We start from the raw sequence: 17,179 nt of genomic DNA, 5'->3' as shown, positions 1-17,179 counted from the left end.
TTGATGATACCACCTCTTCAAAGGTTTTCTTTATCAAATATAAACACGTTATAACAGAACTAATAAAAAACCTACCAACGTAGCGAGACAATGGGTGACATTGAAAATGCAACCGTTCGTAGATGATTGTCGTCATGAAATTGCAAGATGCAATGACTGAGGAAAATTGTTTTTCCTTGGAAACTGCGTTACAATGTTATTACGCTGTTCGTATTGTATGTTACTTTACAAGTTCCAATTTTTTATTGTTTACTTTTTCATACGTTAATAACCAGATTTCCTGGTAATATATTCGTTTTTTTTATTATTATTAACGTTAGTAATATTTTGCATCATAATTGTAAATTAATGTTTAAAAAACTTGTTTCATTTAATAATTTCATTAAATTTCGTGTAGTGAAAGGGATTGTATCTGGAATAACATGTAGTTAGATATTATATGTCGACAGTCTTGAATCCTTTGAGTAGGTGAAGGTGATGTAATTAACGCAGAGTTTTGGGTACATTATGCAAAGTTATATAGATTGAAGTTAAAACATATACTGATGCTCATGGAAAGATAGTCGTATCTAAAACCGTGTTAAACGGAGAATGCGGACAGGAAAGGCCGATCACAAATGAAACAAGGTCTAGATCTAAAATAAACGTAAAAGCTAATAAACGATACAGTATTTGAAAATTCTAAACTCAACATAACATAAAATGTACTTGGATCCGATAAACAAAGTTAAATTTTTGAACATTTTGGTACACAAATAATGTGAAAGGTAACGCAGCATGACGTAATATCCAGAAACGAGTCGTCGTATCTCTTAGATTGGACCGGTTTTGCTAACAGCATCGGGTCAAGAGTTTAAAAATGTGCTATAACATCATCGATTACGAATAGCAGTGTAGGTGTATGCATAATTTGAAGTTCAAAGCTACCTCGGGCTATAGCACATTTTATTACGATCAATTTATTTAAACTAGATTGACAATCTTCTAAAATTATAAGTGTAATCTACACTTGAGAATCAAGACATGAACATGGTATATAATATTAGTAGCAGTTTCGGTGACACACATTATCCACAACAATGTTTTAATAAAAAGATACCACGCATTACTATACACAATTCCTAACGCACATCAAAAGTCTTTTGTTGAAAAGTGAAATTATTTGCGAATTGGGACAGCACTTAAATGGTTAAACCATTACGAAGAAACTCTCATGCAAATTGCGTTAGACGTCACAAGAAAGAAATTATATTTAAATGCACTCCGTTTTTGAAGCTTATAATATACAAACTTGCAACATTCCTTCACGTGCAACGTTGTCTGTATGAGTCATTATAGCGTAAGTAATAGTAACTATATAAACTTTTTATTTGATCGGCTTGGAAAATATGATAGCTAAAATGACGAATTCACCGGTTCTAAGCATGTCGGTCGATTAGCAGAAATAAAACGCGCGACACTTTTGCAACCATATGTATGGTGTAGTGTTTACTCTTTATCGTAATTTTTCATCTCCGCAGGTAACCATGAAATTATCAATTTTGTACAAAGGCCAATTCAAGCACGCAGCTATGCGATTTTGTTAAGGACAAAAACTAAGATCCATTCATATATTCAATTATGAGATCACACTTTTCAACGTCAAAAAAATACAAAGTCCCGTTACCCATCACTTCGAGCGGATAGACAATACACAGCTACGTTTGTAACATAGCGATTCTATCAAGTTCCATAATAAATCTCCGTGGCCAGCCAATACGGCAGTCACGAACCTATCTCGACAGACTAAAGCAACGGGCAACGCAATTATAAAACGGATTAACAGCGAACAAAAGACTGCAATGTTTACAACAAAAGATGTGAGAAATAGTGTGGGCGGGAATATTTCTAACATAGAATCATTAAATAGTACGTTTCCTGCCATAGCAAGTTTACATATCCAAACCGTTTTATAAATTTTATAAACAGATTTATAACAAAGTTGTCTATTCCAGCCTGCAATTCAAGTAGAAATGCTCGGCCAAATCGATATGGCGATAATGAGTAATAAATTATGTACCGTTGCTTGATGCAGTTGTTGTATATTTCATGTTATTTTACACTGAGCGTTGGGAACAAGTATTCCAAAGCAGATATCATTAAAATTTTGTGTTATTGCTGTCTAGAACCCAAAACTGTGGTGCAAAATGTTCAATCATATTTTAAAAAGGAATTAAGTACAGTTAAAACGACCTTTAACAGTAGCGCAGGTCTTAATAAGCTATTATAATTAATGAGATGGATTACAACTGCATTGATATAATACGTTCCAAGGCTGATACGTCGGAACTATCGATACAATGAATGGTTATTACGTGTTATCTACTACAGATGTTCTAAGTTTAGTTACTATTCTAGACAGTAAGAAAGACCTGTAAATATTTTAACATCTTAATCCGGATATGGAAATAACTTAAAAATACCCAAACACAGAACACTTCGTTTATTTTTCTAATTTCTTCAAAAGTTAAGCCAAAGTTATTGTATACTATATAACTATGTTTGTAGATTAATTAAACACGAACTTTAATCCCTAGGCGTTTAGACACATGTTTAATTGCGGGAAAAATTATATTAGATTCATTCCGATTAAATATTATGATTTCTTTCGTTACTTGATGCAATATGTTCTGTGCTAATGCACCAGATAATCAAATGAATTAACTGGTATTGGATAAAGCAAATATTCCTAGAACTAATAGTGACTTTACATTACTGTGTAAACAATATACTACGTATTCAAGTTGATTACATATTTCTATGAGTCATGACATTTTGCATTGGAGAGTTTGATTTCTTCGCGAGTCTAAGCATGAGGAAAATGTGTTAGATGGAACCACACAAAATATTTACATATAAAATAAATAGACTTGACTTTTCAGATGAGTCAAAGTAAATTCTATTTTTCTTCAATATTGACGTTCCGTGGTGTAAAATAAAAATGATGCAGGGCTTTTTATCGGTTAAATAATCCAAACCCGGGGCCAACTATTATCAAATGGAAAATCACTTAATTGGTTCATCGAGGAATGGAATATATAAAGGCCCCAGATTATTTGGTTTTGCAACCAGAGAACTCTGCGATAGAGCAATGAGACAATATAATAAATAAAGACTATAAAGATTAATTCAAATTATCCGCATAAGGAAGTTTCGATTCAAGTAAAACAATTATATTTTATTTGTCTATATTTTCCTTGACTACCGCATAACATTCGCTTCCGCGAAGGTTTTTGTTGTGTAAAATTTTATAACCTCTATACCTATGCATATATGGGTTAGGATTCAATGTGCATCCTAATTCACTGCCTTTTGGAACACCTGCGCTTGACTTGGTATGCGATGATCGCGGCAGCACCGATTTGGGACGTCGTCGGCACTATAATTGTCATCGAATAGTTTGAATTCGATTTGATCGTCGATTCGTTTTGGGGAACAATCGATTTGGCTCGCATGTTTGTAGTGGCAAGAAAATCATGTATATGCTTCACATTATATTTGTTTTAAACAATGTAATGTGGGTCATTTTTAAAGCTTTTGAATACTTCGTAGTCAGTGGTGGTGAGTGGTCGGCGCAGGGGTCGAGGGGGGCGGGGGTGGAGCAAAATGCGTAAACCTTGAATTTTTTTACTTTTTTCGCATAGACCAGTGGTTGAGTGAAGGTTAGTGCGGCTCTTATTCGTTGAAATGACCTTTTTTAATTTTTTTCTCTCGCCCGATGCCTTAGGATGCAAATCATGGGTCAGCGAGAATCCTTGCTACACCACTGTTTGTAGGATACCGAATAGGACGCTTTTAGAGCTTAGTTTGGTACTCGTAAAAGTACATTACAATAAATAAAAAATAATGCAATATTTGCCACGACATAATTTCAACCGGACAGTAACTAATAAATAAAATTATAATAATTTTAAAACTTCCACTAGTCTTGAATCTAGAATTTTTAAGTGATTTTTAACTGTTGTTTTTGTAAGTGAAAGGGGCACAATAGCTCCTAGGAAGTAAACAGATGTTTTTATTGTCCAATTGAACTAAACTGCCAGTTACCGGCTGTGATTCTTCTTGTGCACTTTATTTTCATGTTTACCCAAATATTACTGAAAGTGGGCATAACAAAGAATGTTATAAATTTTACCTTACCAACAAACTATTGTGATGTTCGGATATTACTTAGTTTAAAAGCATAAAATGCCTTAATATAATGTAGACTAAAGAATATACTATACTAAATACGCAACCTAGTGGCTGTGGTTTTAAAATATGACACTCAATAATATAATACTACAAATTTATGAAGACTAATATTATAACTGCGTTAAAATCTTGTTATAATATTTCATCAATTTACAATTATTGGCAAAACTAAGAATTTAAGTTACAGCTAAATATAGTAGAGTTACTTTCGAATATTCGTTTGCCGCGACCAAAGCCGTGGCCTTTGGCAAACGAAAACAATGATAATGTCCACACCACATAATTTAAGTTGTGTTCTGTATACAGTATGCAGTGTAGGATGCTTTGAAAACAATGAAAGTATTACATGCATCAACAATCACGTTGTTTTAACATTACGTGTCCGGAGTGCGTATATTAATCAAGCAATTTCGAACTCAACACCAAAATTACACGTGCGAAATTCATTTGAACATCCTTTATGCGTCAATTTGACATGTATACAGGTGGAAACCAATGTCAGCTAGAATGAATAGGTGTGTTAAGTGGGTGTATATAGATGCAAATTAGCCGCTTAACTTAATTATTCAGAAGTGTAACGTCACGTTCGTGTAAGTTACTCAACTTTCACTCGTTATCACCGTTCCAGACAAAGTTTACGTAAAGTAAAAGTGACAAGCTTAGTAAGTATTGACAAAAGGCAAACACTTTTGCAATGGACTGCATGTTGACTCTGGCGGGTCACACGACGTCACCGGACACATAAAATGTTTACAGCAATCACAAGATCATCCGCGCATTGTTCAGAATGCATCAATGAATAGTCTGTCCTACCGTATCACAACGATCAGGTAGTTTCTGTTGAATGAATGATTGTTGAAATATTTCTGATCTAGATTAAGTATTTTCTGTAATCACATAACCTAATACAAACTTCCCAAAGCCCGGAAAAATAAAAAAAACAAACTCAAAGTAAACGTAAAATTAAACAATAATCTAACACCAGCTAGTAGATTAGTATCATTAGTTGATGCACTTGAAAAACTTCCACAACAAACAATTAAGATCGAATTCCGTGTTAATGTATTAGAAAATACTAATTACTTAGCACGTTAAGCTATCGCTTGTGAACGATGAACCGAGAAAACTGACGCACCTGCCTTCCACGTAGCGCGCACTGGACATGAGAAAGTACTAATAGTAATTACCCACGCTTATATTATAGATGAAGTTTGTACGTTTTTATAGAGGCTAATAGTGTTGCCCAAATTCAGTCTTGGTCTTGCAGTCTTGGTCTTGTTCTTGCGTTTTTGCAAGACCAAGACCAAGAACAAGACTGCGTATTTTTAGCAAGACCAAGACCAAGACTGACCGTGCAAGACTTGAGCAAGAACAAGACATAGCCTGCAAGACTCTTGCGTCTTGCAGCTAGGACTTAGCGCTATTTCACTGAGTAGTTAGGTGTAACAGTTCGGTGTATAGGTAGGTACGCTTAGGAATTCTATGAGACGCAAAAAACTGTATCAAAGAATATGAAAAACTGGACCTATGCGCAATACGACTAATACCATAAACATAGCGAATAAAAAAATATCTATTAAAATCAAACTGAGTGCATGCATAGCTATGTTTTAACCATCGGCACTTTGATAATACGGCATCAAAGGTTTTGTACTTACTTCTCAAAGAAATTTGCCGCTTTTCGGAAGTACATGGTTATGATACACGCGCCGGCGGCTTCTTTTGAAATCTAAAACAATCGTTGCCGCCACGCCGAAATCATAACATTTGACACTATTTGATTGCCGCCATAGGGCGTAGGTATACTCATGCAAAATAATTTCGAATTTTAAGAGTACCTACAGGTGTTCCAAAGAATAAATAAGTTTCAGAGTGCTTAGAATGAAAATGAATACATTATACTGATCACGCAAGTAGTATTATGATTGGGATAAAATGGTAAGGATAGCCCGACTAGAAATTTAAAAGTGCGACCAATGGGGCCCCTCTTGGGCTTCCCTCTTGGGGCCCACTTTGGGATGTCACGCAAAAGCCCTCTTGGGCCTCCATTGGGAAATACCAAATGGGCCCCCATTGGGAAAACCCAAGTGGGGCCCCATTGGGTAATCCCCCTCAGATCCCAATCTAAATTTATAAAAAATCTATATTTTCAAAAAAATCAAAAATAATTTTGAATTACGGACTCTGATGGTACTATAACTTTATATTTCGATTAGAAAGTGAACTATTGGTTGAATGCATCCTTGTCGTCAGTTGGGCTCGAACTCGGGTCCTCTTGATCATCAGTCGTTCACGTTACCACTGGTCCAAGCGGGAATATTACATTCGTCGCTTTATTTGATGTACATCGAATCAACTAGATGATATTACTAATATTGCGGTTAAATGTTTAATATTTGTTTCTGTTTTTCGTTTATCTTAGTTAGATTTATTCAAGCGGAACTATTAGCAATAATTTACTATTTCAACGTTGGGATTTCCCACTTAAATCCCACTCAAGCCCCAATTAGGAAATGTTAACAATAATTTTTCATTTTTACTTTTGGATTTCCCACTTTGGCCCCACTCGGGTCCCAATTGGGAAATATTAATAATAATTTTTCATTTTTACTTTGGGATACAATGATAAATCGTAAAACTCTTTTATTAAATTTCTTATAAGTTGAAGGTTCAATCTCTTTCTAGACAGATAAGTATTGTTCTTTAAAATACAGTCAAGTTATTGTAATTAATTTGTTTTTTTACATGTTTTAGCAAATGTAAGCTTATAAATCATAAATGTTTATTAAGAAACAGTTACTTCCATGGAAAACGACATATAGGTCAGTTGATTTTTCGAATTTCTTATCAAATCTTCAGTTATTTATTAATCTGCTTGATCTTTACTATGGCTATGTTAATTCAAGCTCACAATGTTCCAATTCTAATACGTTTTTCTAAGATTTAAAGTAAACTTTAATAAATAGTAATAGACTAATAGGTAATTGCAAGACTTGCAAGACTCTTGCTGCAAGACCAAGACCAAGACCAAGACTGGGAGCGCAAGACCAAGACCAAGACCAAGATCAGGTGTATTGGCGCAAGACCAAGACCAAGACTGGCTAAGTCTCGTCTTGTTCTTGCATTTGGGCAACACTAGAGGCTAATATCGGAAATTACAAACTATTTAAAAGATGTTTTTACCTAATTTCTATTTATTTGAGAACATTGGACGGTTGGCAAGTTACGGAAGCGATATTAAGTTTTATGCGTATTAAGAATAAACTCATTTTTCTCCGTTTTTTCAATCTAATCAATTTATCGAAACACAATGTAGCTGAAGTCTAAAATTAGCCTGCCCACGTTGATGATTTTCTCCAGCGTTATGATTTATAGCTGTTCAATCAATACCTCTTTCCATTCAATTTCTTTCTTAACACTTCTTACACTATGAAAATTATTCTTAACAAATATAATAAGATTAAAAATCCTATTTACATATTTTAACACTAACATTCAAAAAACTTCCATATTTGGTTATTATCGCCATTGTAAATAAAGGTACAGTCGTGACTGTCAAAGAGTCCGTTGTCATTTTACGACAAAGCCTGGCATTTTGGTACAAAAAACGATGAATTTTTGAATTTCTTTTCATATTTTAAATTTTATCGCGTCACCGAGGACATACGATAAGACGTAAACAAGCGGAAGGCGGCAGATTTTGTCGCATTTCTAAGAGGTGCCGTGCCGCGACGACTCGGGATGCTGTTATCGTAATTTGGGACTTGTTTAACTTGAATATTATTTTCGACGGTAGCTGGTTAGTGCCCAAACGTGAGTAAGTATTTAAAATTTATAATAGTGTAAAAAAATATGTGGCTGACAGTAGCGAAAGGTAAAGTTTTCCGAAGCGAACACTACACTACATATAGGTACTAATTTGTATAAATACGGTCTGCAAATCGTTCTAATGATAATTATATTTTACATAAATTACGAACTGGGCAGGTCACGTACGTCGTATGCCTGACGAATTTTGGGCCAAGATTGCTACCTTATGGAGCCCTGGCACTGCTCGTAGGCGTCGCGGCAGATCAAAGAAGAGATGGCTGAACTGGATTCATTTAAAAATAACTGGTTCACTATAGCGCAGGATCGTGATTCATGGAAGGATCTTGGGGAGGCCTTTGCCCAACATTGGGACATTATAGGCTGATACGACGATACGACATATATTACGAAAGGGAATCCGGCAGGAATCGGATTATAGGGACCCTACGCCACTGGTGCCTGACGAAATGACGATTGTCGCCATAAAATTTTTGGGCATATAGTTTTTTACAAATGACATTAACGCTTACACTATTTTTGCACAAAGACCTACTTAGCCACTTCTAATGACAACAACCGTGATCTACATACGACGTTAAAATCACAAAACACGTTTTTAAAACCTAAACTCAACCTTTTGTAAACAATACTTATACAACAGGTACAAAATGTATGCACAGTATACAAAATTATAGATTATTTAACGATACACACTATTAATTTTTCGATTACGCATTGCAAAGCTCGTTAACTAAGAAATTAAGTAATAAATTAATATACCACAATATTGATTTTTCTATTATGCATACCAAACCTCGTTTCTAAGAAATTAAGTAATAAATTAACATACTGAAACGCAACAACCCAGACGGACATTTTCTAGTATAAGAAAGTGCAAGAGTGGTCACTTTCCGCACTTGCCCACATCCGGACCATTTTGAGAGAGAAATAACCCACAGACTGGATTTGGCTCTAATGATTATAATAACAATTTTGTATGCAAAATTACATATATTCATACATTTATTATTACCGAGATATCTATACTGTTATATAAAGCTGAAGAGTTTGTTTGTTTGAACGCGCTAATCGCAGTGAACACTGGTTCGAATTAAAGAATTATTTTAGTGTTGGATAGTCCATTAATCAAGGAAGGCTATAGGCCTAATAATATCAAACTGTGACTAATAGGAACGGAGCATCAATGAAAAATGTAAAGACGGGGAAAATTTATTTCTTTTTAGAGCTTACGTTGCGTGCACTGCGTTAACGTTTAAAGTTACGCAACAATAATGTATGATGGAATTGTTCCTCTTAAAAAGTTCTAAAAAATAGACTAAAACAAAGTTCTACACCGCATCTGTCTGCCTGCCTGAACGCGACAAACTCAAAAACTAACCAACGGCTTTTCAAGAAATTTGGTATAAGTAGTTAGATATACTGCGAAAGACATGAGCTACTTCCTATACGGGAAAATATATAGCGGAACTTTTAACTCAGTAAACTCATACGCGCAGGCGAAGCCGCAAACAAAAAAAAAGTTAAATATATGCATTGAATTGTTATAGCCAGTGTCTTTGAACACGTCTATTATGTTACGTCTAAGCAAAATCAAATGGCTGTGTATTTAAGAAGCTTACACTTGTATTCTCTATAATATGTTTCACAAACTCCACAGTCCTTTATAACACTATTCCGTATTAAACTTCCATTATCATAGATTTCCCTTAACACGTTAAACTAAATGTGTGTTGTCGTGACAAGCGAATATTCCCACACCTACCTATAGTGCTAATGAACGTCGGCATCATACATCATTGTTGATCACTAACATAAACATACGCAATAAAATCTAGTTTGCGCGTTATGACACTAGTGTATTGCGTAAAATAACATTTACCGTCAATGTTTGGAATGGGAAACGTAAAATCACGTCCTATCAGTAATAGAACAAACTTGATTAAGTCAAATATTTGTGTAGGTCTATGAATAATGAGTATACTCAGCTGCCTATTATCCTACAATTTCCTCATTTATCTTGAATAGAATTTAAAACTTACGTTACTATTATTGGTCACAAATAAAACGTTCAAGCATCAACTCTAGTACAAGAAGACCAAAGTGCACCATGGTTTACGCACATTCAAAGAGCATTAACGTGATTTTATATACTAAACCTTACGACTATTAAATTACAAAAATATATTGCAACAATCTAAAGTATAAAAGGTGTATAAAACAATATGTATCGGCAGTGTGAAGGATGTACTTACATCAGCAATGACTAATACAAATATAGTAACAATAAACGATAGTGGTTCAATTAAAGTCACAAGAAGAGGTAGCCAGCATTTTGCTTTCAATAAATCTTGATAGGTAATTACATTTTGCGAAGAATCTCAGTCCAATCATGAGATCGCTATCTTATCTCTTGATTGATCTGAGATCCTTTAACGGCAACAAAGAAATGTTTTTACGATGGAATTTAAAGCTAAAAGCCAATGTCAATGTTACTCAACAAGTAGCATTTTATGTTGTGTTACCTAATTGTAATATAATCTAGATTTATATCACATGTTCGTATACCTACACTTGTTAATCCATATTTTATTGTAATGTATAACTAGCTTTTGCTCGCGGCTTCGCCCGTATGTAAGTTCTCCGGGATAAAATTTCCGGCATATATTTTCCCGGGATAGAAAGTAGCCTATATCCTTCCCAGGGTCTCAAACTATCTCCTTACCAAAGTTAAATCGAAATCCGTTCGGTAGTTTTGCATTTATCGCGCTCAGCCGGACAACCAGATTTATTTTATTCTCGATATTGCATTTCAATTTAACCAACTTATTAATGAAAACATAAAAGGAAGAGAATATTTTATTTTGTCGACTGGCGTTTTTAATCTAATTTAAACAACTCACAAACGTGTAAATTAGGAATACGTCTAAAAATACCAATTAATCCCACCCTTAATTAGCGGATTAGTGACATTTGGACACCAAAATAGCTTAAGGCTGAACGTAAAAGACACATAAAACCTTCTAAAATAGAACAAGGGCGCGGCGAACATCAAACGTATCAAGAGTCTATTAGGAAATTAGTACTTAAGCTGTCTCATTTAGTAAAGTGAAGAGTAAACTGACGTTGGCTTGTGTACTGTGTTGTGACGTCTTCTACAGGCTATCAAGATACTACAAATTTATTCTATCCTATACAACTAGTTTTTGCTTGCAGCTCCGCTCGCGTGACCTTTTCCAGGATAAAAGTCCTGCTTAATATTTTCCCGCTATAAAATGGAGCCTATGTTTTAAGTAATGTGAGACCTTTAGTAATACTTTCGTATAGGTGGCTAATTTAAATTAGGCACCGACTCCCAAAAAATATATGATGTTTAAATAATAAAAACAGGAGTTAGAAAAATATTGGTTGTATGTGTAAAAATTAATATATTTTTTTTTATTGTAGTGCTTTTTGATGTTGATTTTCTTTTGTTATTTATAAGTATCGTAATGCATATTTAAATTTTTCTATATTTTGTCACTAAAAGGTTTAGATGTTTTCTAAATAAATAATGCATAACGATACCCTATTAATCTAATAAAAATACGCTCTTTGTGTACAAACTTACAAAATAGCTGATCATAAAATACAAAATAAAAGTTATTTACTAAAAATGTCTAGAAATTGATACGACGAAAGCATAATGGTAATGCATTTGTTTCCTCCACTTTTCCAACGTTCCGACAGGGCCGCGTCAGCAACTTTCCCCCACTGCGTATCAACTTACTCGGCAGATATTGAACCGTTTTATGGCTGCGTTCATATTTCGTACAACTGCTTAATCGACACAAATAGAGAACAGTTAGTTTTACCTATGATAATGCTAATAAGGTTGTCTAAAAAAAATTAAAACTGCTTTTTGTTTTCACAGGCACACGAAGTAACAAGGAAAGAAAGGAAACAAAGGAAATCGATAATAAGACATAAAAGGAAATTTTCCAAAATATTGTGCATGCACTATTATTCGTTTAGGCACTAAGTTACAGATTGGATGTGAAGACCCAAATACAAAGCTAGGAAGACATTAACAAGAAATAATGTATTATATATTTTCCAAATATTTTAACTTATTAATTCGCCAGATTATAATCTTTATTATTTACAGTCATTGTTTACATTGTTTTAACTATCAACCCAGCAAACCAACATTTAAAAACATAAAACAATTCAAACACAAATGTCGAAACACAAGTCAAGTTGAACAGTATTAGCAAACGCAAATCGATACGCGTCATCCACAAAAATAGGTCAGAGGGAACGCAGTTTCGTCGATTGTGAAAAACTAATAGCTTCCGAACATACCCAACAATATGGCGGACGTAAATCATAATTTACCGAACCGCTGTGCCAGTGGAATTTATATAGTACAAGAATGTAAATGCAGCTGTGTTAATAAAACGCGTGCAATATTGTTTTAAATGGGAAGATATTTTTGTCGAAACGTAGGAAGGATCCGTTGGTTACCGTGAGTTTTTGATGTCAGAGCGGCATGTACCATGGGTTATTGGTATAGGGGAAGAATAAATAGGATTGGTAGTGGCTAAAATATCTCTGGGATTTTGGACACTACTATGTGCAGAATCGCGTCTAAGCAAACTAATAAACCATTTCCGAATGATTTCTTTATAATTTTTTAAAAAGCAGTCATAACATGGCAAGGACAAAGATTATAATATGTAGTACTGCATTAATTAATACCACAATAGTGCAAGTTACTTCTGTCATAAAATTTTACAAACATCAAAGGGACCAGTTATAATTATCGATCAAATTGCAGAGGAAGCTTTGATTTTCTTTTCCCTCCCACTATTCTTTACAGTCAGTTATTCGACATATATGACAAAATTACAAGACACGAATTTCTTTTCAAATAATATAGTCTCGGAAGTTTTAGTGAACAGAGAAGTTAATGCTTGGTATTGGCTAGTCGCTACTGGCGATCACTCATCCGAAGCTGACGGAATCGAACGTTGCTAAACCACACAATCGCATTTCATTGCACATCGCAACTTGTCTGTTAGTTGCTTCATTTGCATATTTGCATGCTGGCTTTTAAATATTATAAATATTTTTGTTATGTTGCTATCTAAGAAATTTTGTTGCAATATAAAGGTAGCCAATTTTTGCGTTATTTTTTACCTATGATTTAATTAACAATGTTGTAGTTTTAGTTGTACCTCGAAATTATAACTTTTGTCTATAAACAAACCTATATAGTATTTACACGAATGACGTATTGGAAAATAAAGAACGAAAAATAAATTCTTTCGCTCCTTCAAAATCTATAAATGATGTTCAATTGATTGATTTATAGCCGCTCAAGCTTGCACCGAGATGAATAACAGATGATAAATTTCAAACGGCCGGCACGTCGTTTTCCATCGATATCGTGACTTTCATGCATGTCTATAAATAAATGTAAATTATAACTCACTCAGCGGACGGAACTTGGATACATCCGAGCCACATTTTTCTCTGTTGTAGAGCAGCTTCTTGCAAACCCGCCATGGTCCGAAGTAGCCGTGATCGTAGTTATTGTCCACTGCGAAGGAAAATAAAAGATTTAAAAAATATATAAATATAGATCACTACATTATCGGCATTAAATAAAATATTCCTAATATAGAAAAAGCAACTGACATTTTAAACATATGAGTTACAAGAACTAATGAAGATATTGAAATAATAACCGGCGACACAATTATGTTCTAACTTTATTTTAACAGTAAACGATAATATATAATAAACAATCAGTATAATGGAAATAAAAATCGGCGATAGCCTAGTTGGGTGTGGAACGGACTGCCGAGACGAATGTCCGCAGGTTCAAATCCCAAGGGCACACACCTCTGACTTTTCTAAAATCATGTGTGTATTCTTTGTGAATTATCGTTCACTTTAACGGTGAAGGAAAACATCGTGAGGAAACCTGCACATCTGAGAAGTTCTCTATGGGAATTTCGAAGGTGTGTGAAGTCTACCAATCCGCACTAGGCCAGCGTGGTGGACTAAGGCCTAATCCCTCGCAGTAGTAGAGGAGGCCCGTGCTCAGCAGTGGGCAAGTATATAATACAGGGCTGATATTATTATTATTATTATTATGGATAACCTCGTATTTAACTAACAACCGCCCACATACATTAAAAATAGGAAATCATAGCTAAACTTAATTATAATTCTCAACTAAACATAGATACAAGCGGCACAAGACAGGAAAGTTGCTTGGGAGCGGTCGAACGAGATCCGTGGAATTATGTCGATAAAAGACTGAGACAAATTACTTAGTTTCCCATTTCCTTTCAATTGAAATTCCCGCAGAGAAACAAGGCAATACTATGGAATTCGATTATCCTATTATGAAACATTTTCCGTGATTCGAGGAAACGACCAAACCGTTTCAAGGAAAAATATTGATATGAACGATGTGGGCATAGAAATATGTTCACTGCTAAATTACGCAAGCAGTAAGGCCTTCGACCTACATGAGTTGACGTTACAATACGCTAATAAAGCTCAGTTTGTCATGTTATTTGTCGAAATGATTGACGATACTTTAACGATGTATAGGAGATTTAGGAGCCAGATTTTCTTGAACAGCGAACTTCAGTCTAATAATGCCTTTTGTATTCAAAAACTTGAATTATCCGTTAATAATATCAGAATCCAATTATAATCTTTGAACTTCGCGATATAAAGTTAATCCTTTCATAGATACTCATAGGTTATTGATATTATTTGTAACTACCATATTCACAAAGTTTTATATATATAAAGACTGAAACAAAGATGCCTTTGATTTTATTAAAGATGTTCATCTCATATAAATACACGTAATTAATAAAAACAATTCATATTTGGACTGATAGACAATTTTCTCATTTTGTGACAGTTCTATATACTTCCGCTTCCTATTAAAGTTATAGTTTAGATGCATTAACGCTACAACTATATAATGTTAAAATTCCTTACATAACCGACTATACCGTTTACGTATTCGATTGTTATTGCAATGCCATTTGATTGTTTTCTGACTAATTCAAGTCTGACTACATTCTCAGAAATTGAATACTAAAGTCACTGTAAACACTAGAATAACAGACAATTTTAAATGAACTCGTTTTGGTAACTCTGTGCTAGTATCTTAAACGAGAATTTCGATTTCTAAGATGCAGTATTCCACTAAGTTTTTAATAAAACTGTGTTTAGCATAGCATAAGTATTATAAGTACGTTATACATTTTAATCATAATAATATGCTATCGAGGTAATTACTCTACTTCCTAACATATATTAATATCATAAATGTGAAAGTTTGTAAAGATTTTTAGGATATCACAACCTAGAAAACTTGTAAATGGATTCGCAAGAACTTGTAGTTAATTTATCACACAAACCAAGTCCTGGTTTATCACGTGGAAATATCCCGAAAATATACACAGTGGATTTACTTTGGGAAACTACTTTTAGGAGGAAGTAGTAACGCGTTATAGTAACAATATAGTTATGATAATATCAGACCTGCATTAAGCATCACACTGTCCACCCCGCAGTCAACACTAGGGAAACCTGCGAACGGTATACTGGTTCCCCCCGGCTTAACGAATGCGGGGCCCTGGAGGAAGAGAGGAAGAGGAGAAATAGGTGAGGAAAGAAGGGGAAGGAAGAGGAAGTATCAAGATGGGCGGAGTGAAGAGGAGAGGAAATGTTCACAAGAAATCCTTCTTAGATCCCAATTGTAAAAGTGTAATTGCAACCATGGGGTATACACACATTCATTGTGTGCCTAGAACGCGAGAAATGTCCCCCCGTATGGTTTGGCGAGTTAGGTATGTATTACCTATGATGTAGTTTCTGTACACAATGAAACTGAAAATTACCAGTAACACGCCGTTTCCGCATTACATATCTGAAGGTTTTTCAAGTGTGACTCAGTTTAGTATAAATTAAGTCTATTCATTCTGTACACATCTAATTTTGTGTTTTAGCATGATCGTGTTAGTAAAAAATGTTAAAAAATATATCAATGTCAAGTAGGAAAAACACAGTGTTTAAGGAAATTGAGAACCGAAAATGAATGAGGTAGACGACAGACATCCTTATAAAAAACTTTCAAACTTAAACTTCAGTGTCTCATCTATAATAGTCAGCATATCCTCAAGAGTCTGGATTCCTATTGGCAATATGGGCGTGATTTGCTAGCAAACGGAACTGAACATTACTCAAAGAAACCTTCTTGAAGGAGACAGGTGCAAGGAAATGTCAATTAGACAAGACCCCGCTTTCAAATAGTCCGAAGGTCGCAGACGCTAAGAGACGCACGCAGGCCTCGTCACGATTTCCTGACTGCATACTAATTTAATTTATACAGTGTCGCGAAGTCAGCCCGAGCTGAGAGGATTCCGTCTTGTATAAAAGCCGATTTAAACCTAACGAGAAAAGGAAACTATTTAAAAGCAATAGTAAGCGCTTTAATTGATTCTTTAACAGGTTTAAGAAGTCAAGTCATTAATCCTCACACTTTAAATACTTCGAAACTTTTCTTTTCAATACCTATGTTTACTTCCTTCCTTTCCAATGTCAGACGCATTGAAGTCCCGCCCTGTGGAATGGGGGCGTTTGGAGAATTCCACCACGGTATCCCCTGCCTGTCGTAAAAGGCGACTAATAGGGGCCATCGGGGGGTCGTCGGCGGGCGGCTGGGGGCCGTCCGCCCTTAGTGTACGTTGTGCACATCTCGCACATTGTGATGACCCCCGAGATGGACGGCAGCGTGGAAGGTAGGCCTCATGCTGCCGTTGACGCCGAGAGCGTCCTTCGGTTACGCGGGGGCTTCTGAGCCCCCCCATAGGAGACGGGCCGCAACAGGCGGCACCGCGCAGGGACGACTGCGGACGAAAACTTAAACATTTCAGTCAGAGGAAGCCCACAGTCGTCCCTAATGCGCCGAAGACGGCCACCGCGGAGTTTTAGTTGGTATGCCGTGCGTGTATATAGGTTAGGGACTCGGCCCGGCGGTCACCCGAAGGTCAAGATCAAATCCGGGTGGCTCAACGTCGGGCCGTAAGGCACGGTGACC

At 35.4% G+C, this 17,179-nt stretch overlaps 1 protein-coding gene across 1 annotated transcript in view; it reads right to left on the bottom strand.

Moving 5' to 3' along the window:
• Positions 1-17,179, bottom strand: part of LOC115441381 — a 41,455-nt gene that overhangs the window by 11,895 nt on the left and 12,381 nt on the right. The window contains exon 4 of the mRNA XM_030166159.2: positions 13,538-13,645. Coding sequence (XP_030022019.1) covers positions 13,538-13,645 — 108 coding nt within the window. The remainder of the gene's footprint in view (positions 1-13,537; positions 13,646-17,179) is intronic.

The sequence above is a fragment of the Manduca sexta genome, chromosome 7 (genome assembly GCF_014839805.1).
Source record: "Manduca sexta isolate Smith_Timp_Sample1 chromosome 7, JHU_Msex_v1.0, whole genome shotgun sequence".
Lineage (NCBI taxonomy): Eukaryota > Metazoa > Arthropoda > Insecta > Lepidoptera > Sphingidae > Manduca > Manduca sexta.
Note: the sequence above shows the minus strand (reverse complement) of the source record. Positions and strands in the feature narration are given on the sequence as shown.